Source organism: Grus americana, chromosome Z, assembly GCF_028858705.1.
Source record: "Grus americana isolate bGruAme1 chromosome Z, bGruAme1.mat, whole genome shotgun sequence".
In the NCBI taxonomy this organism is placed as follows: Eukaryota; Metazoa; Chordata; class Aves; order Gruiformes; family Gruidae; genus Grus; species Grus americana.
The window spans coordinates 12,187,095-12,214,873 of NC_072891.1; the positions used below are offsets into that span (position 1 = coordinate 12,187,095).

At 57.3% G+C, this 27,779-nt stretch overlaps 2 protein-coding genes across 5 annotated transcripts; one reads left to right on the forward strand and one right to left on the reverse strand.

The window, feature by feature from the left end:
* The first annotated feature begins 2,725 nt into the window (after positions 1–2,725).
* Positions 2,726–9,073, forward strand: LOC129199667 (gamma-secretase subunit Aph-1b-like). Of its 4 annotated transcripts, none has more exons than XM_054810523.1 (7): positions 2,726–2,964; positions 4,309–4,479; positions 5,942–6,015; positions 6,184–6,306; positions 6,662–6,789; positions 7,765–7,888; positions 8,126–9,073. In XM_054810523.1, the coding sequence occupies exons 1-7, from the start codon at positions 2,852–2,854 to the stop codon at positions 8,161–8,163; spliced, it is 771 nt and encodes a 256-aa protein (XP_054666498.1). In that variant the 5' UTR covers positions 2,726–2,851; the 3' UTR covers positions 8,164–9,073. The 4 variants fall into 4 exon arrangements, with proteins under 4 accessions (XP_054666498.1, XP_054666500.1, XP_054666497.1 ...); XM_054810525.1 differs by having other exon boundaries at positions 6,244–6,306; positions 8,126–8,312; XM_054810522.1 differs by lacking the exon at positions 6,662–6,789 and having other exon boundaries at positions 8,126–9,067.
* A 665-nt stretch (positions 9,074–9,738) lies between these two features.
* LOC129199665 (carbonic anhydrase 9-like) lies at positions 9,739–26,981 on the reverse strand. The gene is made up of 12 exons (XM_054810507.1): positions 26,728–26,981; positions 18,491–18,520; positions 17,079–17,249; positions 14,751–14,893; positions 13,887–13,979; positions 13,553–13,619; positions 13,055–13,212; positions 12,771–12,912; positions 10,618–10,638; positions 10,416–10,445; positions 10,182–10,275; positions 9,739–10,031 (listed from the first exon to the last, which is right to left on the reverse strand). Exons 1-12 carry the CDS (start codon positions 26,846–26,848, stop codon positions 9,968–9,970), a joined length of 1,134 nt encoding a protein of 377 aa, XP_054666482.1. The 5' UTR covers positions 26,849–26,981; the 3' UTR covers positions 9,739–9,967.
* Positions 26,982–27,779: the final 798 nt, after the last annotated feature.

A 27,779-nucleotide genomic window follows, 5' to 3' on the forward strand; every position in this document is an offset into this window, starting at 1 on the left:
CTTCAAGTGCACAGTGCACATATGTCACTGGTGTGTCCCATTCCACAGCCAGCATGTTTCCTACTTGGGGAAGCCACAAGGTCTTTGACCTCTCCATGGAGTCTGCTTCATGGTTCATGATGGCATCTGAGGACGCATACAAGTGTGTGACCATGCACGCACACATTATTAGTTATCGGGGTCTTCTGCAGGTCTGGGGTTACCTACTTACCCTGCGTACTAGTTGCATTTTCTATTACCAGTTGTTGAATGCCTGCCTGAGGGACAGCTGCATAAACTAGCAAAAATTTTGCAGTAGGCAACCGCTTCCCAAAGCATTCAGGAAGTTTGCTCCTGGCTTGCTGTATTTTCTCCAACACAAAGAGAAGAGCAGCAGGATGTGCCTCATCGCTGTCACCAAAATGGGCTGGATTCCCTGGGGATGCCCAAAGTCATGATCCGGCCCCGTCCTCCACTTCGGGCCCCTCGCAATGTGTGCCGATCCCTGTTGTCCCATGCTACCCAGCGGATATCCCTCTAAAAGCACAGCCTCATGCTGCCAGGAAACATAATTCATGCTGACCCCTCGCTGAGCTGGGCCATTGCCCCAGCGAGCAGCCAGCAGGGATAGCTTTCATTATCTGCTTTCCTTTATTTACTGTGACTTTCAGCTCAGGAAAGGAGGGTGGTGACATTGCGTCTCTTTCCTGCCCAGGTGCTGCTGGACTCCTGCCCTTCCCCTGGCCCTGCACCTCTGGTTTGGTGGCTCCGAGACTTTGTCCTACAGGGAAAAGGGCCCCCCTCATTTTCTGGTTATCCTCCCAGGCTGTGAGACCCACCGGGAGCCACAGCCTCCCTCCATGGGATGTGCTGGAGGGAAGGACAGTGCACACTGTCCTGCCCCACGGAGCAGGTCCTGTGCAAGAGCTGGATGGAGCTCCTTGGGTCCGCCCTGCTTTTCCGCAGCACATTAGCTAAGCCATTCCATTGCTTGGTCAAAGCACCTTCCAGGCGGGGGCTTAAGGAACAAGAGGGCAAAACCACCATTTCTGCAGGAGCCTGCACCCCACACTGCAAACAAGCCTGCCCTGCACTGCTATCAGGGTGCGTCCCCTGGCGCCCAGTCTCTGGGCGTCCTTCGCCTTCCTGCTGAGACAAAGAGCCCTTTCACACCCAGTGCTTTTCCCCATTAGCTGCTGCTGCCTCCTGTTTTGGACCAGTCCATTTAACTTAACTATTTACACCCCACTGCAAGGGCCTTTTTTTCCTCTGAACTTTCTGTGGTTTGGCAGGGAGATCCTGGCTGCTGTTCCCAGGTGATGCTCTGCCCCAAAGACATGAGCCAGCAAAGCTTTGCATTTTGTCCATCCTCCCACCCATCTCCTTCACCCCACAGCCCTGCGGAAAGTGACAGGCCGGGGGAAGTTCTGAGAGGCCAGTGCACTGTGGAGCTGCTGGCAGAGGAGCTCAACCTGGAGGCACGTCTCCCCATATGCGTCACGCAGACCCATGCTGAAGACTGCAGTGCCCTTCCCCTCCTCCCTCCCCTTGCACCTCTCCCATTGAATTTCAGCCTTTGGATTTGTTTGTCTTGGCCTGACAGACCAAAGATCTCCCTGAAGAGCTTTCAGCCCTGGCGTGGGCTGCCACTCCATTGATAAACCACCACATTAACTTCCGGCAGCCTCTCACCTCCGCTTTCTTCTCCACTTTTCCCATTACTCTGGTGCCTCATCTCATCTCCAAATCCTTCCTTCGATACCATTGAACTATGCGCTGGAAGGGAAGAGCCACACAAAGACCATCACAAGGACATTTTGATGAGACATGTTGAGCCGTGCACCACCACTCCCCCGTCCCTCTCTGCATTTACAGCCTGAGACATTCGAGTGAGTGTGGGAAGAGCCGTGCTGCCGAGCTGTGTGGGTTTTGCAGGGCTCTGGGTGATTTCAGAAGAGGTCAGGCCGCCTAAAGCCAAGTGCCACACAAAGCTCCCAGTCTCCAAATTGATATCAGTGATTTGTCGATCCCAGCAGTGAACGAGGCAGCTGGAGGAAAACATGGGTGGCCATAACCACACGACACCGTCTCATGTCTGTACGAGTTACGTACGCCCCGTACACAGCACTCGGGACCGCACCCCACATCGGGGCTTTGCTGCCTGAGCTGTGAGTGTGGAGCAGGCAGCACAGGAGGAACGTGTGGCCCCTGCCCCACATGCTCGGGGGCTGAGGGGATCTGTGAGTAGTGCCAGAGGCCCCTGCAGCCAGGCAGGCCTAGGCGGGGGGGACGGGCAGCTGGGGACCCTTGGGGACTGCCACCACACCTCACCCGAGGCCGGCCCAGGTCCTGGGGTGCAGCGCAAGGCCCCCGTCACTGGGTGGCCCTGCGAGGGCACCGGCGACAGGGCCAAGCTCCCCTGGGTGCAGGGCATGTGTCCGTCCGTGACAGGACCGGGTCACATCCCCTGCAGGCTGTGTCCCCCCTCGGTGCAGGCCGTACCCACCCGTCACACGACCAGGCCACCCCTGGTGACAGGCTGTACCCTCCCACCCCCGGCGCCGCCCACGTCACCCCAGAGCTGGCTCTGCCCCCGCCACAGGACCAGCCCCCCGCCCCGGACCGGCCTGACCCCTCCCCGGTGCGGGCCGTGCCCCGCCGCGCCAGGCCATAGCCCCGCCCCCATCCCGACTCAGAGCCCGCCCCAACGCGCCATTTCCGCCGGCGGCGGGGCACTCGGGCGGCGTGTGACGTCAGTCAGCCCCGGAAGGGTGGGGGAGGGGGAAGGGGGGTCGCGGGGCCGGTGCGGTTCGGTTTGGTCCGGTCCGGTCGGAGCCTCCGGGTCCCGTCCCCGGTCCCGTGTCCCGCCGCCATGACGCTCGCCGTCTTCTTCGGGTGCACCTTCATCGCCTTCGGGCCGGCGCTCGGCCTCTTCCTCTTCACCATCGCCCGCGACCCGCTCCGCATCATCATCCTCATCGCCGGGTCAGTCCCGCACCGGTACCGGGAGGGGCACTGGTGCCACCGTGGGTACTGCTGGGGCGTGATGGGGGAACTGGTACTGCTATCGGTACTGGTATGCCCCCGGTATTGGTACTGGTACCAGTATGGGCGTGCCAGGGTGCTGGTACCAGTGTCCGGTACTGGTACCAGTGTGGGTGCAACAGGGGCTCTGGTAGTAGTGCCGGTACTGGTACCAGTATGGGTGTGATGGGATGCTGGTACCAGTGCTGGTACTGGTTCTAGTATGGGCATGACGGGGCGCTGATACTAGCATGGGCGTGACGGTGCGCTGGTAGTAGTGCTGGTACTGCTACCAGTGTGGGCATGATGGGGTACTGGTACCATTGCTGGTACTGGTACCAGTATGGGTGTGACAGGGGCCGGTACCAGCATGGTTGTGACTGGAACATAACTGGTACTGACAGAGGCACAATGAGGGGACCAGTACCGGTGCCGTTGTGGGTATGACAGGAGCACCAACTCATACTGGTGCTGTTGGGGGCAGAACGGGGGCACCAGTAGCAGTACTCATACTGGTGCTATTGCTTTCATGACAGGGGCACCAGTATTGTTTCTCTTGCTGGTACAGTCATGGGCACGTTAGGGACACCAGTATTCATACTGGTGGTTGTGGTCATGACAGGAGCACCAGTACTGATGCTTGTACCCTTGTGAGTGTGACAGGTCCACCAGTATCCATACTTATACTGGTACCATTGCAGGCACAGTAAGAGCACCAGTACTTGTACTGGTACCATTGTGGGCATGACAGGGGCACCAGTACTGGTACTCATACTGGTGCCATTCTTTGCACAACAAGGGCACCAGTACCGATATGGCACTGGTACCGTTGTGGTCACTGCATGGTGTGGGCATGATGGGGGGGACACTGGTGTCAGTAATGGCATGGGATCAGTGGAGCACTGGTACCAGTACCAGTATAGGGTTGGTAGTGGTAAGGGTGCATGCACTGGTGCCAGTACCACTGTGGGATCAGTAGGGTATGGTACTGGAACTGGTACCAGCGAGGATATGAGCCTGGTACTGGTGTGAGCACAGTGGGGGTGCTGGTGCCAGTTCCAGTTAGCAGTGGAGGAGGAGTGCGTGCACAGTAGCAGTACCAGTACAGACACCACCTGCCCAGCACTGGTACCAGCACGTGCTGGTACTGGTAGGAGAGTGGGCAAGGCCGGGCACAGCTGCCAGTACCAGTACCAACAGAGGGGTGCCGGCGTAGTGCTGATGGGCACGGGCACGGCACCAGCACTGGTACCGGCACTGGTCCCAGCACAGCACCGGTGCCAGCAGGCGCTCTCTCTCTTGCAGGGCTTTCTTCTGGCTGGTGTCACTGCTGCTCTCCTCCCTCATCTGGTTTATCGCGGTCAAAGCCAGCAACCCCCAGGATGAGTCATTGCAGAAAGGGCTCTTGATATTTGGGGTGATGTTCTCTGTGTTGCTGCAGGAGGCCTTCCGCTTCCTCTACTACAAGCTCCTCAGGTAAGGGCATCTCCCACCCTGCTCCGGTGCTGCTAAATGGTCCTCCCATCCTCTTGGCCATGACAGGTGCCAGATTTCAACTGGGAGCTCCTGGGCTGGGGGGGCACACTAAGCATGGCACCAAGCCACATCAGTCCTTGCTGGGAGCGTGTGGGTGGTACCTGTGTCAGTACATTGACCTTAAGTGGGTCTTAGGTGGTGGAGCAGAGCAGCCCTAAGGTCTGGAGGACCCAGGACTGAGGTAGCTAGTAGCATCTCCCCAGATTTGGTACAGGTAGGCCGTGGGTTTGGGCTGCTGCAGGACGTGTCTCATCCTCTCTGCCCTGGTGACTAGTGCCAGCAGTGCTCCTGCTGCTTGGGGGGATGCTGGCGGGACGCCGGGCACCGGGAAATGCCCGCTTTGCTGCATGGGGGACAGAGGAGGGTTAGGGATCTGCCCTCGCCTCCTGGCAAGTCTTGTTCCTTTCTTAGGGACGGTTTTGTGTGAGCAGGGACAGCCTGAAGGTGGTTTTGGGTCTCTGTGGGGTGGCACATCACTGCCGGACTCATGCTTGGTGCCCTGGCCAGCCCGGGGCAAAGTCTCGGCGCAGCCTCAGCAACTCCCAGCCTCCCTGACGCCGCAGGTGCTTGTGCCGCCTGCCAGGTGAGCACATGCTGCACCCTGTCCTGCGTTCGGACAGACAGACACTGTGCTGGGACTGGGCAGCCAGACAAGGGGAGGTGATGCTGGGGTTGGCATCTCTCATGCACCCCAGCCTTCCTGACTGGCTGGGTGCTGGCGGAAGGGTCTGAGGGGGAGCACTGCTGGAGGCAGGCAGGCAGAGGGTAGCAAAGATCCGTGAAGCAGCCTCTAACACAAACCACTGTGTTTCATTTGCCCTGCGGATCTCCAGTTGCAAATGCTGCTGTCCTCCCCAGGCTGAGGATCTGTCTGGCATCCTAGTCACCCGCCACACCTCTGGCTGATAAAAATAATGAAGCCTACCTCTCCCAGTTTCTCTCCTCAAAGAATTTTTCTTGCCCTTTGAGCTCTTCCCTGCACCCCCTCCATTTTTTTTCAACATCTAGGAGTATAAATGCAGAGATCAGGTACACCCTCCTAGCATGCACCTCCCACACCTGCACTAGGGCTGCTTTCCATGCGAGGGTGCTGCTGGCATTGCACCTAATGTCCCACTCGCCCCAGCCCTGCTCTGTGGGGCTGGCTGACCCTTACATTCCTCTGTGGAAAATCTTTCTGTGTGGCTTTGTGTGGTTTTCACATGCATGATTTGTCTGGTGGTTCAGGGTGGTCACACGGATGCTTTCCATGGTGGGTGTTGCAGCTCCGTGATGGGGAGGTTACCAGGAGGGTGGGCTGGTGCAGAGTGAGATCCCATCCTGTCTGCTCCATCCTGGTGCTGCACCATGTCTTGGAAGGTGGCCAGGCTGTGCCAGGCTCCAGCATGCTCTCACCCCACAGGAAGGCCATCGAGGGGCTGGTGGCCCTCAGCGAGGATGGCTGCTCCCCCATTTCCATCCAGCAAATGGCATATGGTGAGTGCCGCGCAGAGCAGGGCACCCTGTCCGTGGGGCCAGGGGCGAGCCCGGGCAGGGCTGGGCACGGTGCTGGGGGAAAGGGAGGTTTCTCACACCAAAGCAGGCTGGGAGGTGCCTGAGGTGGCCCTGGGAGGCTCAGGGCCTGATGATGTCCTGTCCCAACAGTGGCTGGTGTGGGCTTTGGGCTCATGAGCGGCGCCTTCTCCATGATCAATCTCCTGGCAGACGCACTAGGGCCTGGCACTGTGGGCATCCATGGGGACTCACAGCTCTACTTCCTGACCTCAGGTGAGCGACTGGCACTCTTCACTCATGTCTCTGCCCTACCACAGAGCTGGCAGACCCAGGGCGGCTGGAGTCTCCCCGCCATGCTGTCCCCTCCATGCTGCAACCTCTACCTGTCTGAGCCCCTTACAGTCCCCTGTCTCATCTGTCTGTGCCAAACCCTTCTTTCTGTCCCCTGTGACCCTCCCTGCTCATCTCCCCCATCCTTCCCACACTTGGGGTCTGCTCCAGCACCTCCTAGTCCAGCCCAGCAGTGCCTCTACTCCCCTTTCCCGGCTCCTCCCCATCCCTCCCCTAGCCTGCAGGCCAGATCAGGGTGGGTGGTCCCCTGGTGACACCCCTCTGCTGCTCCCTGCAGCTTTTATGACCATGGTGCTGATTTTCCTTCACACCTTCTGGGGGATCCTCTTCTTCCATGGCTGTGAGCATCGGCGCTGGTGGGAGATCACGGCAGTTGTTGTCATGCATCTTGCTGTTTCGGGGTCGGTGAGTAGCTGGGAACAGAGCTCTGTGCCAGGCCCTATATTCAGGGATGGCTGTGGTGCGTGCTGGTCCCCATGCAGGGTTGGGGGGAACAGCCTTTAGGACTAGTGAAGCAGTTGGGTTTCACAGATTCACAGATTGGTAGGGGTTGGAAGGGACCTCTGGAGATCATCTAGTCCAGCCCCCTGCTAAAGCAGCATCACCCAGAGCAGGTTGCACAGGATCGCATCCAGGCGGGTTTTGAATCTCTCCAGAGAAGGAGACTCCACCACCTCTCTGGGCAGCCTGTCCCAGTGCTCTGTCACCCTCAGAGTGAAGAAGTTTTTCCTCACGTTCAGATGGAACTTCCTGTGTTCCAGTTTGTGCCCGTTGCCCCTTGTCCTGTCACTGGGCACCACAGAGAAGAGTCTGGCCCCTTCCTCTTGACACCCACCCTTTAGATATTTATAAGCATTGATCAGATCCCTTCTCAGTCTTCTCTTCTCCAGACTAAACAGCCCCAGCTCTCTCAGCCTTCCCTCATATGAGAGATGCTCCAGTGCCCTCATCATCCTCATAGCCCTCCACTGGACTCTCTCCAGTAGTTCCCCATCTGTCTTGAATGGGGGAGCCCAGAACTGGACACAGTACTCCAGATGTGGCCTCACCAGGGCAGAGGGGGAGGAGAACCTCCCTGGACCCGCTGGCCGCGCTCTTCTTAATGCCCCCCAGGTACCATTGGCCTTCTTGGCCACAAGGGCACACTGCTGGTTCATGGAGAGCTTGTTGTCCACCAGGACTCCCAGGTCCTTCTCTGCAGAGCTGATCCCAGCAGGTCAACCCAAGTTTGGGGTACTTGCAGCTGGCCCTTCACAAACTGAATTCTGGACCTGGTGTCCCCTGTACTGTTCCGCTTGTCGAGGCAGTGATGCTGCCACCTACCCTGCCCTTGCCCTCTACTGCCTGCTCACCCCTCTCTTCTCCTGCCTCTCTCCCCAGACGTTTTGCAACCCCCTGTACGTGGGCAGCCTGGTGCCCTCCTACCTGCTGATGGCCACTGCTGCTGCCTGGGCTTACCTGCTCTCAGGGGGATCTGCCCAGAACGTGCGGCGCTTCCTGCTGTGTAAGTCCTGCTCTATAAAGGGGATGGGGAACCCTATAGATCCCTCTGGGTATCAGGACCAGCTCTGGGATGGGGAGAGGGTGTCCCTGGGGCTGGAACAAGAGTGTCATCCCCTTGGCTGCCAGACTGGAGGAGAAGTTGGGTTTTGGTCTGTGGTTGGGTTGTTGCCTCTTGGGGGAAGTGGATGGGGTAAGGAGACTGGTGAAAACTGACCCCCTCTCCTCTTTGTTCCTGCAGGTCTACGGAGCGGAGCCAGTCCCCAGCCGGCATCCTGAGGCCCCACAGGATGTTCCTGTCCCCAGCCACCCCTGCCCCCCCCTCCATCCTGGTGGCAAGAGCGGCTGTCACCTCCTCTGCAATATCTTTTTGCCTGGACTGGGAGACCCTGGTCAGTCCCGGCGGGGCAGGCACAGAGGTCTGGCTGTGGCAGCCAGCTGACTGGTGTGGCTGGGGCTAGCTTGCTCCGATGCCTGTTTGGGAGCCCTGGAGAACAACTCACTTTGGGAGAACCCGGCTTTGCTGGCCCAACTGCAAGTGGAGCCCCAGTTAGCCTGCCTGGGAAGGATGCTACCTTGGACTGCCAGAGGCCTGAGCCCAAAGAAACCCATCGCTTCTCCCCCTGCTGCAGAAGATATATGCTGTCCCCTGTGCCGAGGTGGGGGCCCTGCATCGCCTCCTCACTGCAGGGTGGAGGAAGTGACTTTGCAAAGCACTGCCGTGCTCTGGGTTGGGGCTGACCACTGTGGTCCTACTTTCTCCACCTTTTTGCCCAGCCTCGCTGCTCTGGCAGCCGCAGCCCTGGCACTGGACTGCAGTAACTGCAGTGAGCTGGCATCCTGGTGCAGGGAGGCACGGTGCTGGGGGACCTGAGGGGACTGCAGCACCCAGGACAGGAGGAGGATGGGGAAAACACGGTGCCCAAGGGCCCAGCAGTCATGGAGGGTGGTAGAGGGCTCAGGAGGAGATGCAACCCCACAGCTGGTGCTGGCACAGCTTGGGGAGGAGGTTCAAGGGGCCATTCCAATGGATCGCTGCCCTCTCCTGCACTTGGAGGGGGATTTTAAGGCAGGCACCAGCCCTGATGCTGTGCCACAGGGCTGAGACGGAGAAACCTCATCAGGCTCAGGGCTGAGAAGGCAGTTTTATCCACAGTGGGCTTTTATACCAATAAAAAAGAAATACCACAGACATGCAAGGCTGTGTGTGGCCAGCAGCGCTGTCCTCGTGGGGAGGATGCAAGCACCTTGCAGCCGGGGTGGCAGTGGCTTGTGCTGGGGTGGGAGGGTCTGGCAGTTGCAGACCCTGGTTGACTGGAGGTCTTGATCCTGCTCTGTCCATCCTAACAGGCTGGGCTCCAGTTTTTCTGCTTTGGGGTGGTTCCTCCCCTCTCCCGAACCTGGCCTGTTTCTCTTGGTTTTGGCATGCCTGTAGAACTCCCTACGGCTTGGCTCCAGCTGCACTGGAGCCACCAGGAAAGGTGGGAGGCAGCTGTGGATCTGGGACCGCTCCAGCTACAGTAGACCTGGAGGGGAGCTTGGTGGGGGCTGACCAGCAAGGAAGCGGTGGCTCTGCCACCTTCAGCTCTGCCTTTCTCCAGCCCTGCCAAGCTGTGGCTATGTTTTTCCAACACTTTGCACAAATAAGAGGAGGAAGAAGTCCCAGAGCGATGGAGGGCAGGGCTGGGCTGTGCAAGGAGCTCTGTACTGCTTGCTCTGGAGCTCTGCCCAGGGCAGAGGCTGATGTTGTCTCTGCTGGCCAGGAAGCAGTCCCTGCACATCCCACTCCACTGTGGGTCCAGCTCCAGTGGTGCCCTTTCCTGCCCCACAGCTTCATACAAGGACAGCTGAGAGTGCTGACACCACAGGAGGCTTTTACTTTTTTTAAATACAGTTTAACAGTTTTTTATAACAAAAATAACTGCTGGGGCCAGATGCTGCCCCAGGCAACCAGTCTGTGCAGGCAACCGGTGCAGCTGAGGGATGCTGGACCGCTGACTCTCCCGCAGCCTAGGTTGGGAGTGGGGAGAGAAGGGGTGGCAGGCTGAATCGGCGGGCTGGGACGTCTGCAGAGGTGCAGGACTCACGCAGTGTTCTCGGCGGTGGCAGCCGTGTAGATGACCTTGGATTTGGTCAGCAAGTCCAGCCTGGTGGGGGAGGAAGGGAGAGTGTTAGAGTAGGCAGAGAGGCCCTGCTAACCCATCTTGCTGTCCAAGACACCACCATTAACCTTCCTTCTCACCCCAGACCCATGCTACCTCCTGGACCCCCTCCTTGTCCAGCTCCCCATCACTCACCGTGCGTTGCGGCTGCGGTGCTTATAGATGTACACCAGGAAGGACAGCGCAGTGATAGCAAAGAGCAACCCGAAAAGCACGGCCAGCACGTCCCCTGCAAGCCGAGCACAGGCATGTTACACTGGGGATGGTCCCCTGCTGCTACTGTCAGGGAGATGAGGCAAGGCTGGAGCAAGCCGGTAGCCTGAAGGCAGAGGGGACCTGAAGGCAGCAGCCTTGGCTGAGCACACTTACCAGCATGAAACGAAGAGCTGGAGTTGTCTTCTGCAAAGGAGACAAAGAAGAGACGGTAAGAGCCAGCTGCACAGATGCTAGGGCAAACCCACTGTAGCTGCCTGCCACCCAACTCAGCACATGGCTGTCAGGACCCCCCCCCCCCCAGGCAGGTACACCCCCCCAGCCACGTTCCCCTCCTTCAGGCCAGCCCCTCACCTACCTGTGTCTGAGCCATCACGACCTGGAAGAGAGAGAGCGCGCTGTCAAGAGATTGCTCGAGTTGTTTGGGGAGGGAAGTGTCATGCAGGGCTTTAGACTGTGCTGCCTGCGAGACTCCCCATCACCCATGACCAGGCAGGAGAGAGCTGCTTGACAAATCCCCAGCAGCTCGAAGCGTCTTGCTGCAGGAAGCCCAGCCCTGACACCTCATGAGAAGCTTCAGGGGAAGGTGGGGTGGGGAAGGATCCGGAAAGCCTTGTTGAGCCCAGCCAGAAACTCCTCCATCACTGCTGCCACCACCTGGGGAGCAGGCAGGCAGGGTGCTGAGCACTGCAGCACCCTATGACTGCATCAAACCCCGCAGGAGACCCCAGAGAGGGGCACGGGGTGATCCCAGCAGGCAAGGACCTTGGGGGACTGTTGCCTGCAGCAAGATGGTGAGCAGCTCCCAGGGAGGAGGCAGCTGGCCGTTGCCGGCAAGGCACCCTGCACGGGGATGGCTCAGTGGCCCTACACGCTGGGCAGGAGCTGTGCCGGCCAAATATTTACCTGGCACGACAACATGGCACTTAAACAGCTGCATTATCATCTGTACACGGCTCAGGTATTGCGCGCAAAGTGGCACTATCTGCAGACTGTATCCAGCTGTGCAGCTGCTGCAGGGAAGCTGCCACCTTCCCCCCAGCAGCCGGGGGCAAGAGCTGCTCTCCTGAACTGGGGGTGACTGGGGAAAGATCTACAAGCGTGGGCACAGGAGGTGCAGCTGCAAGCAAAGCAAGACGTGACCCCACGGCACTCCATCTTGGTGCTCAGCGGCCCCAGGGCTAAAACAAACAGTTGTCAGCACCAATGTGGGGAGAAAACCCCAACAACACCACCACATGCAAGACAGAGAACCAGTAACCTCATCTGGGAGCACTGGGATGGTGTCCTGGCACTCCAGGAACAAGGGCTACATGGCTTTGTTAAAGTGGGAGTTGTTGGATAGAAATAGCAAATAAGGCAAGGAAAAAAAAAAGAGGTGAGCTGGGCAACTCCCCCTCACCCCAGCCTTGGTGGCTGGAGGCTTTGGAACAGCTTCTGCAAGAAAGTGGTAAAAGAAAGGCTTGGAGGTAAATGGAAAATATGATAAAGTATCTAACAGGTTTACCAAAGATAGAGCATGCCAGCCTAACCCGATATCCTTCTTTGATAAGTGATATTCTAGACAAAGAAAATGCGGTAGATGTTATCTCTCCTGACTTCAGTGAAGCATTTGATGCGGTGCCACATGGGAAACTGCTAGCCAGGCTGAAGACCACAGTGATTAAGAGCCTGCAGCCGTTAGCGAGGCGGCCGCAGGTGAGATGGTGAAGGGAACGGCCTTGCACGGCGGTGTGTGGTTACCGAGGCATTGCCCAAGGGCCTGGGACCAAGCCTGTGTGCTGTTTCCTATTAGTCACCTTGACACAAGGTGTAGGAAATGCCATCAAAACAGAAAAGGAACAGGATGTTGGACAGAAAAACCCCAGTGACCTCAGAGAGCAGCAACAGGCAAGAACTCAGCGATGCAGAGCGATAGTCACACCTGAGGATTAACAGGAATTTCTACTCATTGCTGGAAACCACCAATGCAAGAAAGGCCTTCGAGGACGAACTGAGGACAGGCAGACAGGGATGCATCAGGCAGGGGATTGTGTGCCTGGCCAGGATGGCTGCATGGCCCTGCGGGCAGAGTGCAGCCTTCAGGAGGGGTCCCCTGCACTGCCCTTCCTGCAGGGTTTGGCAGTGGGGTGCTCGCTGCAAGCCTGTACCTCTGCAGCTCCTACCCAATTTAGCTATTGCATTTGGGGATGAAGAAGCTAGCTGGGATGCTAGGAGCTGGCTGTTTGCCCTTGAGCATACATCCCCTAGTCCTGCTACTGTTATTTCTGCAAGACCAAGGATAAAATAGGTCCTAGAAACCGATCTTCCCCAGGCAGGGTGAGAGAAGTGCAGAAATGGGAGACAGCAGGAGCCCAAGACCAGTGCTGCCATAAGTCACCTGCTGGGCAGGGCTAACCCATGCAAAGGCTGCATTTCTGTAAGAGACGTGAAGCCTTGACTCCTGCTCCTCACCCCATCTCTGCATCCCTGCAGCTGAGTGCAGCCTGAGCACACTCATGTGCTCCTTACCAGAAGGCACGTGCTTCGCCAAAAAGAAGGTAGTCTGGAAACTCGCCAGCACCCGTCGTCCGTGCAGGTCCTGTGCCAGACGGTAATTGTTCTGCAGAGGTTTGTTGTCATCATTTTTCAGGGTCTTTACAAGCGTTGACATCTGGAGGGAGAACAGTGTAAGCAGAGGGGGGTGTATTCTGCTTTTGGGAGCCAAGCAAGCCCCAGGGGACCAACATGGATAGTGCACACTTGCAGGGAGAGGCTGGGCAAGACCCAACATGGACCTCATTGCCCTGACAGACCTGGTCACGAGAGAGCAGCATGGTCTGGTTGAAGACTGTCCACTTCACCGTCTGGTAGCAGGGAGGAGTGGTCAGAGAGCCATTGTAGTGAAAGTAGAATTTCAGGTTGGCAGGCAGCAGACCTGCAATGTTGAATCCAGGCACCAAGACTACCTCTCCTGGGAGGAGAAACACCATAGGAGTGAGACCGGGCAACCCCTTGGAGGACAATAGGCAGGACCAGCATGGAGATCATGGGCAACCTGGCACTGCATGTGCCAGGGTCCACACTGCTGCCACTGGTGCAATGGAGAAAGAGCAGTGAGTTTGCCCTGGAGGCAGGGGAAAGCATGTGTGAGCAGAGGGCACCTTGGAGAGCTGTTTCTGTACAAGCTGTGCAATGCTCCCCTTCTCACGTACATATGGCAAATGCCTGCTGCAGCCTGTCTCTGCCATGCAGTGGGTTTCTCTGCTGGGCTGCAGCCCCTGAGACAATTAGTAGGTGGGACAAGGCCTTACCTTCTCTTTGGATTTTGTACAGATGCTGAATTATTTCCTGATAGTATGGGTTCTCCCTTGGCCCAACCTGCAACACAGAGACCCCACAGTAATGACAAGGACAAGGGCCAGAGACCAGCCGGAGAGTCGCTCCCTGTGAGAAGCACCCTATCCCAGTGACCCCTTCCTCCCATCTGGGCTGCTCTGCCCTCTGGACTGTCCTCTCTCCCCCCTTCTCCTCAGGAGAGTTTGCACCTTCACCCATCCCCAAAACTGTGCCTGACTCTGACCACCCCAGTCCCACCCTCCCCCTGCTCCTACCCCTTCTCACCCAGGGCTGACCTATGGGACTCACCTCCAGGAAGGCTCCCAGTACAGCCAGGCCATCTGAGTGGACCATTGCCTCCTTAAAGCTGTCATACTTGGTGTTGTAGTGGACCACGTGGATCTGGAAGGGAAACATGCAATCCCAATGCAGGATTGGCACCTCCAGGAGGTACTCACCTCCACAGGGCTCCAGCCTGCTGGAGCAAGGGCTGGGGGAGACATGCACCCCTGACTACCACCCGTCCTAGGAGGGGAATATGCTGGTGGGACCAAGAAATGTGCTGCTGCAAAGCAGCAAGTGTGAAGGTCTGCCTGCAGGAACTTCCTCAATCAGGGACAGCAAACTAGCACTCTGCCGTAGATACCGGGGGGTTGTACTGCATAGCTGGGCTCAGTTTGAGGACAGCAGCTAGAGAAGGAGGGATAAAACCAGATGGGAGCTGGCAGAGCAGGAGGACAATGTGTACAGAGTAAACAGTCCCTGCAGCTCCCAAAGCAGGCTGCTCACAGCCACCCGGAGAGCTGGCTCCTCCAGCCCAGAGACCGCCGCAGCTCCTGCTCCATCAGGCCAGGACCAGGCTGCAGCGCAGGGACAGGCTGCACCACTCGCACACGGCCAGCCCCAGCCCACCTCTGGGCAGAGCCGGAGGGTGGTCTCCTCCTCGCCTCTGCACCACAGGCAGCAGCGTGAGGCTGGCTCATTACCAGAGCGCGGACTCCTACGCTGAACTCTGCTGCCGCAGAGCTGCCTGGGGAGCAGGGATCCTGGCCAGGGGTTACAGCATTCAGCCAGTGACAACCAGGGCCAGGGGTTAAGAGCAAGACAGCACTCCAGCTCCTTCCCCGCCCAGCACTGGGAGAGGATGCATCCACCACCACGAGGGCTCCTTACCTCCACGGCAAAGCGGCGCCCGTTGACGGTGTGCTCTGAGCCAGGTCCCGACGGGGAGCCCCAGTGCAGGTGCAGCTGCGTGGCTCGGTACTGCTGGGCATAGCCACCAGTGATGGCCAGTGACTCGGGCAGCTCGAGGAGAACTGCAGAGGCAGAAGGAAGAGGTCAGTCAGTAAAACACAGAGCCCAGTCCATCCCACAGGCACGCAGAGGAGATGTCTCAAAGGAAAGAGTCACCCTGGGCTTGTGGAAATTGGTCACAACAAACAAATTTGCTTTCCGTTTTTCACGAGGCTATGGGCAAGTCAATATCCACAGCTGTGCCAATTCGGCATGGTTCAACTTTTGACTTCAGGTTGTAGGACACCTCAGTAAATACATCAGCTTCAAAAACAGGCACTATAAAAATGCTGGAAAGTGAAAAGCCCCTCTGCAGAGATTCGCAGGGGCCAGCTCCAAGCCAAATGTTATCCAACAGTTTATTCAGTAAGTGAGAATAGTATAAAGAGACCGTGGACAAAATTCATGGAGAAAGATACTGGCAGAGTGGTGAATACCTAGGAGAGCAGGGCAGTTGGACAGAGCTAGCTGCAGCGCTTGGCGAGCTGGGACTTTTCAAATAACACAGCCTGTGAGTGTCTGGCAGCACTGGAGCTGGTGGCACGGAAGCATTAAATCTTTTGAAAGCATTCATAGCTACAGTTTTGCTTCTTTGGGTATGGTAAATACATACTTGGCTTTGCCTTTTACTTTAATGTGCTTTAGCCAGCTATCTTGGACTTCTGCAGTGGTGTGGCACATCTAAAAGCTGAGTTATCTGGACACACGGCAAAAATATCAGGAGCATCTCTGGGCCCTGAGAGAGGCTGCCCTATCCTTCTAAGCACCTTTTACTCATTTTTAATATCAGCTCTCTTCCCTCCTCCTTCTTTATAGGTGAAGTGTACCTTAGTCACATTGCCAAACTAGGGCACAGATTCGGGATTAACCACGTTAACAGGGCTGTGATGAGTCATTTTTTGTTTCCTGCTTTCCCTGCCACTGGGTTCAGAGATAGAAAACTCAAATACGGGAAGTGGGACATTGCTCCCTCCTTGGGAATTTATCTGCTTTTACATTTCTTTTGTATATCTAAATCATTGTGCTCCTTCTACTAGCTACCTGAGTAATTTTCAGGTGCTTGAAAAATCTTATACAGCATATGCACTTTACATTACAAAAAAGGGAGTAACTGTACAAATATCTTACTGGACTTACAACTTTTTATTTATTTATGGCTTTTCATAAAGCAGACCAGTAGTTGCCAGAATAAAAGAAGGCATCTTATAAGCATGTGAGAAACTGCTTTCTAGCCCCTCCCCCCCCCGATGAAAATGCTCTGACTGCTTTTCTAAACACCACACAACACCAAATGCCAGGGTGTCTAAAATAGCAACTACTGAGCTCAACTAGTTCAACTTTGCAGGCACGCTAAGGCAGGAGGCCGTAATATAAAGATTAGTGCATGCACCGTGCGGCTGATCTGACCATGCACAGTGAGTCCAATCTGTTCAGTTTGCTGTATACAGAGGTCAGCTCCATCTCGCTAGCTACCAGGGCAAGGAGGTGCCTTATCCTGCCACCTTTTCTTAGCTTGGGGACCGGCAGACACCAGTGTGCACAAAACACTTGGTGTGCTCCCAGAAAAAGCTGGTGGCAACCAGGACCCACCATCCCCAGCTGCGGGGTGGTGAGCAGGAAGGAGGTGTGGTTTTCTTCTGTATCTGGCATAGTGAGACTGATACTAAAATAATGTGAATAAGTTGTGTCCAGACTTCCCAAAAAACATTCTAAAATTGGAGAAGGGAAGCAAAAGACCTGTAACAATTTCTTAAGACCTTGAGATAGCATTCTGAAGCACAGACTTCAAGAAGTTGGCCAATGTTGTGTCCTAAAAGACTGAGAGGTAGGTACCTTAAAGGCTAAGTCACATCAGAGACTGACTAGTCCTTTGAAAGTGAAATGCAGAGGAGGAACCTGTGGCTGCACACCTGCATCAGAAATACCAGGGACATTTTTAAAGGAAATATGTGTTTTAAATTCCTGGACGCAGCTCCTAAAGGCCGTGAGTGGCGGGTTGTCCATCTCCTGGTTTCTCCCCTCCAGCCAGGAAAGCATGTGGACCTGTAAAGGCTCAACACCCTGATGCTTCCCTTTTTGCCTTGAAGGCAACAACATGACTGTAGCCTTCCAGAGAATCCCCTTCCCAGAACCTAGGGGAAGGGTGTCAGAGAAGCCCGGTCCTGCCAGGAGGGGCTAAGTGGGCTCTACTTGTGCTCCAGCACCCACCTGTGTGCCCGTTGTTCCTCAGCTTGAGCTTCTCGTTGGCAGGCAGGCTGTAGCCAGAGAGCTGGATCGGCCGCAGCTGGGGGCTGAAGATGGTCTTGGTCGTGTCAATGTTGATGGGGGACTGCGCAGTACCGGCACAGTCCGGGTAGTCCACACCCCACTGGTCCCGGTCTGGTACAAGGAGGAAGGGAGGGAGTGCCAGTGAGACCACCTGGGCAAGGAGCCCACCAGAAAGGAGGTTTGGTGAGTGGTAGGCAAGGGGACAGGCACTGGCAGGGAATAAGCCATGCATGTAAGGTTAGTTTCCAACAAGTTAGCTTGGGAGCAGCTCTGTGCCACCATGTGACCACATGCAGCTGTATCAGGAAAGGTCTCGGAGCATGGTGAGCTGCCAGGAAAGTCTATTTTTGGGATGTTTGGGAAGAGTGTGAGAAGATCATTTACAAGTGGACTTGGCAAGCCAAGGAGAGGCTGCTCTGCAGCTCATCACACACTTGCTGCCTTGCACAACCTGGCCTCTGGCAGGTATTGATCCATCACTTTGCTCAGGCTGCTATTTGAGCGAGGTACCACAGTGCTGCTGGGATCACATGAGCCCACAGTCACAGGTCTGATGGGTTCCTGGCTGTTAACTGCACTGGTACAGCCCTGCAAAGGGCCAGCTCACATGGCTGGGGTGCCTGCTTAAACTTCCACCTCTCCCCAGTGCCATAGCTGGGATAAGCATGGCTGATGACCCAGAAACCTCCTCTTGCACTGCAGGAGGCTGCTTCTAGCACGTCTTGGGCCAGTGCAAACCCTGATTTATCTCCAGCCCAGCCCCTCGCAGGACCCCTGTAAAGATGGAGCTGGGCATTAGCAAGTCCAAGCCAGCCCCTGGTCCTGAGCAGAATGATGGTGCTGGAGCCTGGCTCACCACCACAGCGGGAAGGGGTGCAATTTGTGCTAGCACTGCTGTGATGAACATCATGGGTGCTGCAGAGAAGCCCCCCAAGCCATGATGGGAGGACAGGGCCAGGCAGGATGGGGAAGGTGGATGACAGAGGTGAGGACACAAGCTAATCCCTGGGCAGGTCAAAGTCCCAGCATGGGCTGCAAGTCCAGACTGGAGAGCCCAGACTACTTTCCTGCTTGGCACAGATCAGGGGAGCTCCTGTTCAGGGAGAAGCCCTGCCCTGAGGGGCATCCCCCAACATCCAGGGGGCTGGGGAAAATCTCAGTGGAGCTGTTGCTTCCTGCTCAAATCAGAGCAAGCCCCAGCTCTTCAGCCCATCCATGCCCAGGTTCAGGCACGAGGAAAGGGTGAGCCGTGGAGTGCACACAGGAGTCCTGTAATCATTAACCACAGCTGGCTCAGGCCCATGGTCTGCTGGGTTGTAGGAAAAAAGCAGGAGTAACTGCAGGGTATTTACCTTCATAGCTCCAGTGGCTGTGGCCAGGACCTTGAAAGAAAAGAAAAAACAGAAAAAACCCACATGAATGGAAGGGAAAGGCTGGCAGCAAACACGCCTCTGCCAGACAGTGCTCCCAGCCCCGGCAGCAGGTCTCTGGGCTCCTGCTGCCTTCAATCCCCCTCCCTGCCTTCAGCTTCCCACTCCTCCCCCTGCCTTGGTGAAGGGGATGCTCCCAGAGGGCACTGCCTCCTGTGAGCAGGGCCAGGGCTCCTGCACGTGTCAGCCAGAGGGAAAACCCTAGGGTTTGACGTTTTGTTATCATCCTTATGACGGAAAAATCAGAGGTATTGGCTTCTGTCACTGAGCAGCTGTACCAGTGCTCTTGCAGCTACTCTGGAGCAGCCAAAACCTTCCACTGTCCCAAGATAAAGCACTTAAGGAGGCAAGTCTGCAGCTTCCCTGCTCAAGCTCTGTAAGCAGGAGCAGCCAGGGAAGTGGCTGTCCTGGTGACACTCCTGCGATGCTGAAGTGCTGGAGGGGGTGTGGGGAAGAGCAGCTCACGTATCACACAGAGTTTGGGTAGCAAGCTGCATTGCACCGCACAGATACCCTCCTCCCACCGCAGAAAGCAGCTCCAGGACTCACAGCAGAGGAAGCAAATGAACACCAAAACCTTGTCTTCCTCCACAGTGACCGCCCCCCACTATGGGGGCAGACTGCCACATGAAAACGTGCCAGACCAAACACCCAGCTTCTGTCCCGGCAGTCCCCTGCCTCACCTTACCCAACTGCCCAAATTCCCACACAGAGCTGCATAACGGTCCTACCATGCACAAACCCTCTCCCTAAGAAAAGCAGGGAGAGGATGGGGGAGCCCGTGCCAGGACCTCTACAAGCCCCATGTCGCCCATGAGGCACACAGCAGCCATGGCAGGGCAGGATGTGCCCTGAGCCTCCCATGGCTGTGAGTGTCCCCAGACCTGTAGGGAGCAAAGCCCTCCTGGGGCAGGTCCTGAGGGTATGACAGTGCTCCACACATGGGCCCTCACACCATCATTCTCCTTCAGAGCTGCCAGCAAAGCCCAGGCTCCCAGCACGTCACTGGAGCTGGCTTAGAGGTATCTCAGAGCGTCTTCTCGGATGTTCCCAACCAAATAGCTTGGCTACCTGTACTGGGTTTGCATGGCCAGGTTTTGGTAGCAGGGGGGCTACAGGGGTGGCTTCTGCAAGAAGCTGCAGGAAGCTTCCCCTGTGTCTGATAGAGCCAATGCCAGCCGGCTCCAAGATGGACCCGCCGCTGGCCAAGGCCAAGCCCATCACTGACAGTGGTAGCACCTCTGGGATAACAGAGTTGAGGAAAAAACTAATGGCAGCTTTTGCAGCCAGAGTGAGATGTGAGAAACTTTGCAGACCCCTAGGTCAGTGCAGAAGGAGGAGGTGCTCCAGACACCAGAGCAGAGATTCCCCTGCAGCCCCTGGAAGATGACAGGGAACAGATATCCACCTGCAGCCCATGGAGGACCCCACACCAGAGCAAGTGGAGGCACTTGAAGGAGGCTGTGACCCCACGGGGGACCCACACTGGAGCAGTCTGGTCCTTAAGGACTGCACCCCATGGAAGGGACCCACGCTGGAGCAGTTGGTGAAGAACTGCAGCCCGTGGGAAGGACTCAGGTTGGAGCAGGTCGTGAAAGACTGTCTCCTGTGAGAGGGACCCCACACTGGAGCAGGGACAGAGTGTGAGGAGTCCTCCCCCTGAGGAGGAAGGAGCGGCAGAGACGTGTGATGAACTGACCACAACCCCCATTCCCTGTCCCCCTGTGCCGCTGTGGGGGAGGAGGGAGAGAAATCAGGAGTGAAGTTGAGCCCAGGAAGAAGCGAGGGGTGGGGGGGAGTATTTTAAGATTTGGTTTTATTTCTCATTATCCTAGTCTGATTTGCTAGGTAATAAATTAGATTAATGTTTTATAAGTTGAGTCTGTTTTGCCCGTGACGGTAATTGGTGAGTGATCTCTCCCTGCCCTTATCTTGACCCACAAGCCTCTCATTATACTTTGTCCCTGCTGTCCAATTGAGGAGGGGAAGTGATGGAGTGGCTTTGGTGGGCACCTGGCCTCCAGACGGGAGGGACTCACCACACTGTCACCAGCCTTTCTGCATGCAACCAGCTCCAGACAAAGAGATGCGGGGCTTGGATTTGCCCCAAGCAGAGAAACATGGCCCATAAGGATTACGGCCCATAAGGATTATGCCCCTGCCCTGACTGGCATGACAGGTAATTCATGGGCTCCTCCTCCAACTTGTCCTTACCAGCACTCATCAATGGGGACAGGCTGTTGGCACATCCCAGCCCATGAGGGCAGGAGCGGAGGGTGCCAAGCTGGGACAGGCTCAAAGGGAAGGAGTGCATGCACCCAGCAGCAAGGGGCAGCATCTACATTCACTTCCAGCAGCTCCCCAGGGTGCAAGGACATGGAGGAGCATTTAGCAGGTGCAGTGCAGCCACAATACCATCTCTGTCCCTTGGTGGGGACAAACACTTGCCAGCCTGGCCAGGACGCAGGCAGGGCTCAGCAGACCCTCTCTCCAGTCCCCGTTCCTGCTGCTGACAACGGCTATCGACAGCCACTTGCTATTAATAGGAGCAGATTCCAGCTCGGGGTGAGAAAGGAAGAGGCACACTTTCCCAGGCCCAGATGTCCTATGCGAGGCCCCAAGCCCAGCAGGATCCTGCCCTCTTCTCAGCAAGGATCTAGGCATGGGTGCTGCTGGGGGACTTTGGTGCAGCTACTGCCCTGGAGAGCTGATAGCCATGGCAAAACCCAGCTGGGAAGGGCTAGAGGGTGCTTAGGAGCACCAGGAGTTGCAGAGATGGGACCAGCCCTCGGGGCTCCCTCCAGCATCTCTGGTGACTCATCTCTGCAGCACTTCTGACAGTCCGGAGGGATGCTTGGCAGTCACTTGCCCAGGCACAGGGTACTCCCAAAGGCATATGAAGAAGGGGACAGCAAGCAGAGGGCTGGGTAAGCCATGGCTGCCTGTGTCAGGCAGAAATACCTGTGCCCTGGGACAGGCTGCAGTGCCCTCTCTATGCCTGCTTGCATGGCACTGCCCTGGGATGCACCCAACTGTCCTGCAACAAGCTGAGATTCATCCTGCCCACCTTGCTCACACAAAGGTTACCTGCTCCCCAGACACCGGTTATGCACTAAAATCCACAGTACACAACCTTCGTCTGGAAACACACCGTACCTTCCTCCACCCTGCCCCTACTTTCCTGCCCCAGCTGGCTCTATCATCTGCATGAGGTGATCACAACTTGCACATAAGAATCACGTTTGCAGTTTCCTAGGCAGGATTCCCCTCCTGCAGCACAAGGGTGCCTATCAGCATGGGGAGCTCCCCCCTCCCCACACTCTGAGGGGCACTGGCATTGGGGCAGTCCTGGCACTGGTAAGGCACAGCAGCCAAGGGTTGGCACACGGTGCCTTGGCTGCACATGCCTCAACCGGCACGGCCCGTCCCAGCACCCCGCTTTCTGCTCACCTCCAGGGATTCTGCCTTGACAGAAAGCAACTCAAACATCATGTTGTAGATTGAGCAATAGCACCGTGCTGGCACCTGCCCTGCTGTGTCAGCAACGTGCCACCTACCCCAGGCTCCCATGTCCCCTTGTGCCTATCTGTTCCCACAGCCAAGGGGGCTCCAGACCCTCCTCACAGCCTCCTGCCAGCTCAGCTGAGCAGCTTTGAACATGCTGAAGGCAGCAGCTGCACCCAGGAGTCAGTCAGATCCATCCCAACACAACAGACTTCCCCAGGGATCTCTTGGCATCAGAGCCAAGAGAACTCATAAACACTTATCTATGCACTGAAGCCATCTGAGCTGTTTCCCCATCCTGTGGGCCTGGGTGCAGCTACGGCACAGCCAGGCCACCCACTTCGGGAGCCATCTTGCAAGCTCAGCTGTGTGGGGTTGGTCCGCTTGGCACATGCGCCAAGAGCATCGAGTGAGCCCAGCCTGGACACTGGGTTGGGCCCTCGGCATCTGCCCTGTCCTCAGCATGGCGTGGAGGAGCCCTGCAATACTCCAGTCCCTTCCACGTGGTGGCATTCACAATCTCACAGCCACTTGCCACGAACATTAACCCACTGCCCTGCCCAAATATCAATTTGCATAATTTCAGCCTGCCTCCCACGCTCCCCGCCAGAGCATGTCTTCTCTCTCTGAGAGCTGCATGGTGCCAGGTCTCTGTTCTGCTGAACTGCTGCCACTCACCACAACAGACGTGGCTGCACCTCAGCAGTGGGTGCTGCAGCACTCTGCATGCCCTACCCTACCTCTGAGCACCCACAGCCCCGGCAGGGACTGCAAAGGACTCTCAAAAATGTGGGGGAAATAACTTCGCTGCTGCAGTGAGCACACTGGGAGATAACATGCAAGAAGACACCTTGCAGCAGTCCCAGCAGGAAAAAGTAGCAGGGCACCAACAGGAGCTGCCTGCCCTTGCAGGCAAGAAAGCCTCCATGTTCAGCCACGCAGAGCCCCTCCAGTCCACCTGAGCACTAAACGCCACCCCCTTTCTCCCAGCAGCCCGTGATTGAGTGGAGTTTCCCCCTTTCACTTGCTCCCTCCTTCATGCTTTCTCCCCCTGCTGCTCACTCCCTCTCGGCCCTCCCATTTTGGGATACTGGCGCTGCCGCAAGCTCCAGCTCCCTTCCCTCCTTGACATCCAACACCATCCAACAACACTTTCCTGCTGAGTTCAGGCAGACGCTGCCATTACCAGCGTGCTGCTCGGCATGTCTTGCAGCCCGGGAGGAAGGGTAGGAAGCAGCTTTTGGCAGGGTGAGGAGCCAGCACAACTGTGGGCCGCTGCTAATCCCACATAGGAAAAGCACCGATGCAGCAGGCTGCTCCCAGGAGACCTCACCACGGGGACATAGGGAAGGACTGTGCACCCAAGGGACTCAGGATCATTTGCACCCCTCAGCAAGAGCCAGGAAATAAGGAGGGCGACCAGAGGGTCTGCCCTATATGTCTGCCCTCTCCATCCTCAGCTTTTCACATTTGAGAGAGTACGCAGTCTGAAGGTGCTGCAGGGCAGCTGACAACACTGAAACACGTGTGCCATTCACAGCATGGAGGCTGCGTTGCTGCCAGGCAGCAATCGGTGATGCCTGCTCACCTTGAACTCCAGCAGAAGTTCGATGGCTTGTGTGTGGCAGGCAGGGCAGCGGGCTCACTTCTATCTCGGACATCCTGCTCTCTTATCGGCTGGGCACACGATGCCACAGGGAGCACTGGGATCCTGCCAGAGCCTCTTCTCCCCACTGGGACCCAGCCCTGGGCCAGACCCAGGTCTAAGCTCTGTGGGATGGGGCTGGTTCACAGGGGATGTCAGGGCAGGACCACCTTGCTGTATGCCCCAGAGGAAGAAACCCCTGTCTGAAGATCAGTCAGGCTGTGAGGGGACCAGTGGAGCTCATGGCTCAGAGAAGAGGGAAAGTGGGGTGTTATTCCTGATGCTCAGTGAGCCAGGAAGTACCAGGACATGCAGAGGTGCACAGACTGCAGGTCCCAAAACAGGAACCAGCCACAGCAGTCAGGTCCCAGACTACAAAACACATCCAAGCACTACCTGATTACTGTACCCGGGCTGTGTCACAGTGTTCACACTGCTCACAGCCAGCTCCCCAGGGCCAGTCTGTGGCAAACATGACACAGGCACGGGGTCTGGCCAGTGGGGTGCACAACCTGAGCATCCTTCTGCCAAGCCCCAGGAGGAGCCTTTATATGAGAGGGCTCTGCCATCCCAACCCTACCTCTGCCAGCTCAGCCCTGGTTTCTCCATCCAGACACACACCCTGTTGCAGCACCCATGTCCTTTCAGCCCAGGACGCCACCCCATGCGCTGCCCATGGGGCACTGATCCCTACCAAGCCCCTTTGTGTTTATAAACTCTGACCCACTGCAAGCCTTTGGGATCAGCCTTTAATCTGCCACTGGTAGCACAGGTCGCTGCAGGGATTGTTCTTTGTGCTCCTGGGGAGGACTGCTCAGGCCAGCTCCCCCCAGAAGGGCAAGGTTTTGGGTGGAGGAAGATGTAGGGCAGGCTTTACTACAGGGCATATTCCTGCTCCCTGTGAACTCATCTGCCCCAGCAAGTGCCAGGGGAAAGAGAAACAATTGCAGAGCACTGCAGAGAAAGGGTTATCCCAGCAGAAGGGATGAAAATGGGGAAATCCTAGGGGGAAAATCAGTGTATGGAGCTGGGGAACAAGATGAATAAGGAGTATGAAGCAAGAGAAATGGACTCGGCTGGAGAAAAAGGGCATGGGGAATGAGCAAGAAGAGGACACAGAGAGCAGGACAGGTCTGAATAGGAGGGAGAAATGAAACAGGCTGCTGTGGGAAAGGGAGTTATTGTTTCCTAAAGACACTTGTAACACAGGACTCAGGTCTCTGAGCAAGCCAGAGACTCCTCAGAAAGCAACCCTATGGCAAAGCCTCAACGGCAACCCGCTGGCTTGTGCCAAGTGCCCAGGCTGGGGGGCAACCAGCCCTACCTCATGCACGAGCCTCAAGAAGAGGGAGCCAGCACATCGCCAGGCAGTGGTGCTGAGACACGCAGCTTCTAGCGCCTAGCAGGAACCTTGGTGGGTCCCAGCTGAAACCCGCCTCCCTCACAGGACTCCAGCCAGATCTTCAGCCTCTAACACTGGTACAGCATGGGCCAGGCTGCCTGTTCCCTACCTACCTCCCACCTCCTTTTCCCATCTCCATCCCAGTCTCCCCACTCACCCATCCCAAACCCCACGCCGTGCCCAGATGATTGCTGCTAGCACACCACATCGGTATGCTAAATGCCTGACGCCCTCCCACCCTGTGGCCTGGGTTACTTCATCTCTGTGGCAAGGACCATCTGCATCCCCATCTCTGTCCAGTGCTCAGCTTGGCAAGAGCAGCTCTGGTAAGAAATGTGATTCATTGCAATAACAAATGCAGCTCCTGGCACCAAGCAATTGCCAGTCCATACCACAGGGCAGCCGTCCCGGCACAGGTCAGGGCAACTCCTTACCAGAGGCAAAACTAAGGACACACTATGAGGCTAAGTCCAGGAAAAAAACCCACGGGCAAAGCTGGGACAAGGAGTGTAGCCAGTGACAGGAATGTCCCAGCACAGTGCTCGGCCCCAAGCGAGCAAATGCATGGCACTGCCCCAAAATCCCTGCTGAGCACTGGCAGCACCACAGTCCCCAGTCAGAAAAGAGACCAAGACTGAAGACCCAGGACTTTTTCCCCCGGAAACAGTGAACCTGAAATTTGAAAGCCCCCCATGCCATCAGCAGGATGGCTCTTGGGGTAGGTGGGTACAGAACGCCATCCAGCCCTGAGCTTTAGCAAGTTCCCCATTGCCAGCCATGGGGCAGACCCCCACCAAATTTGCAGCGGAGCCAGACCCCATCCTTGCCGGGCTGTAGGGGGATGATGTGAATGCAGGACCAGCCACAGCAAACTCCATCAGGGAGAGACCATGCTGCAGGACAAAGGGAAGCGGCTGCCATCCCGATACACTGGAGTCCGGGGCTGGACCCTCCGGGCAGTTCCAGCAAGGTACTGCTCACTGCACAGTCCCTACTGCCCCTTTACCAGCTGTGAGCCCCCTGATCTGGTAGAAAATGTGCTTAGCAAGGGAAATGGGCTGCGTGCAAGGCAGGGGCCCCGAGCCCTTGGGCAGGGGTCGGGCTGCAGAGGAGTTGGCGGGAGCAGGGACAAAGGCAGGGACGTGCTGGGAGGGGGTAGCTCCCTCAGCAGGGTGATGTCGGGGATACACAACTCTGCAGGGGCACCCCACACTGGAGCACAACTGGGGCCCTAACGGGTGAAGCAGGAGGCACAGCAGCCCCCCCCCCCCCAAACCAAGCAAGGGGAGTACTCCCCAGCAATGAGAACACCCCAAAGCATTAGGCATCCCAAATCCAGCACCCCATTCATTGAGGTGCCACATGCATCAAGGATCCCAAACCCAGCAAGGGGGAGGAACCCCATGCATCAGGGCACCCCGTGCTTCAGCAACCCCAAACTCAGTATTGGGGTGCTCCGTGCATCAGGGTGCCCAGGCACTAGGCACCCCAAACCCAGCACCAGGATGCACGATGCATCAGGGTGCCCCGTGCAGAGGGGACCCCAAACCCAGCAGCGGGGTGCCCCATGCGTCGGAGCACCCCACGCCCAGGAGACCCCCTGCTCACCTTTCTCCTGGGAGTGTGGGGGATCCTCACCACCGTGCTCCTGGTCGTGCTCAGTGCCGGCGCTGGCATGGCCCAGGGCGGCCAGGAGCAGGAGGGAGAGCCGCAGCGCGGCGCGGCTCATCTCCAGCAAGTGCGCGGGTACGGGCGCGGATGCGGGTGCCAATGCGAGTGCGGGTGCCAATGCGAGTGAGAGTGCGGGACAGCCGACAGCAGCTCCGCGCCTGCCTGCCCGCCCGGCTGCGCGTACGTGAGAGCGGGCGGGAAGGAGGCGGTGGCTCTGACTCACGCCGCCGTTACCTTTTATAGAGGCTGGAGGCAAAGTCTGACGCCGCCCGGCCCGGCCCGGCCCGGCCAGGTGAGCTGCCCGACGTGGGACTGGAACCTGTCACAACTCCGGGGGCTGTCCTTACCCCACCCCAGCCCCCCCCGGCACATGCCTGGGGCCCCTGAGCGGGGGCGGGGGAGCCACATCGGCTCCTTGGACCCCTCAGCCGTGGGTGTCCCCTCTCCTCAGCAATGGGTGAGGGACATCTCAGTGGTGGGTGTCCCCTCTCCTCAGTATTGGGGCTGGGACCCCTCAGCAGTGGGTGTCCCCCCTACTCAGTGTTGGGTGAGGGACCCCTCAGCCATAGGTATCCCCTCTCTTCACCAGTGGGTGAAGAAGCCCTCAGCCGTGGGTGTCCCCTCTCCTCAGCGATGGGTGAGGGATATCTCAGTGGTGGGTGTCCCCTCTCCTCAGTATTGGGGCTGGGACCCCTCAGCAGTGGGTGTCCCCCCTACTCAGTGTTGGGTGAGGGACCCCTCAGCCATAGGTATCCCCTCTCTTCACCAGTGGGTGAAGAAGCCCTCAGCCGTGGGTGTCCCCTCTCCTCAGCGATGGGTGAGGGACCTCTCAGTGGTGGGTGTCCCCTCTCCTCAGTATTGGGGCTGGGACCCCTCAGCAGTGGGTGTCCCCCCTACTCAGTGTTGGGTGAGGGACCCCTCAGCCATAGGTATCCCCTCTCTTCACCAGTGGGTGAAGAAGCCCTCAGCCGTGGGTGTCCCCTCTCCTC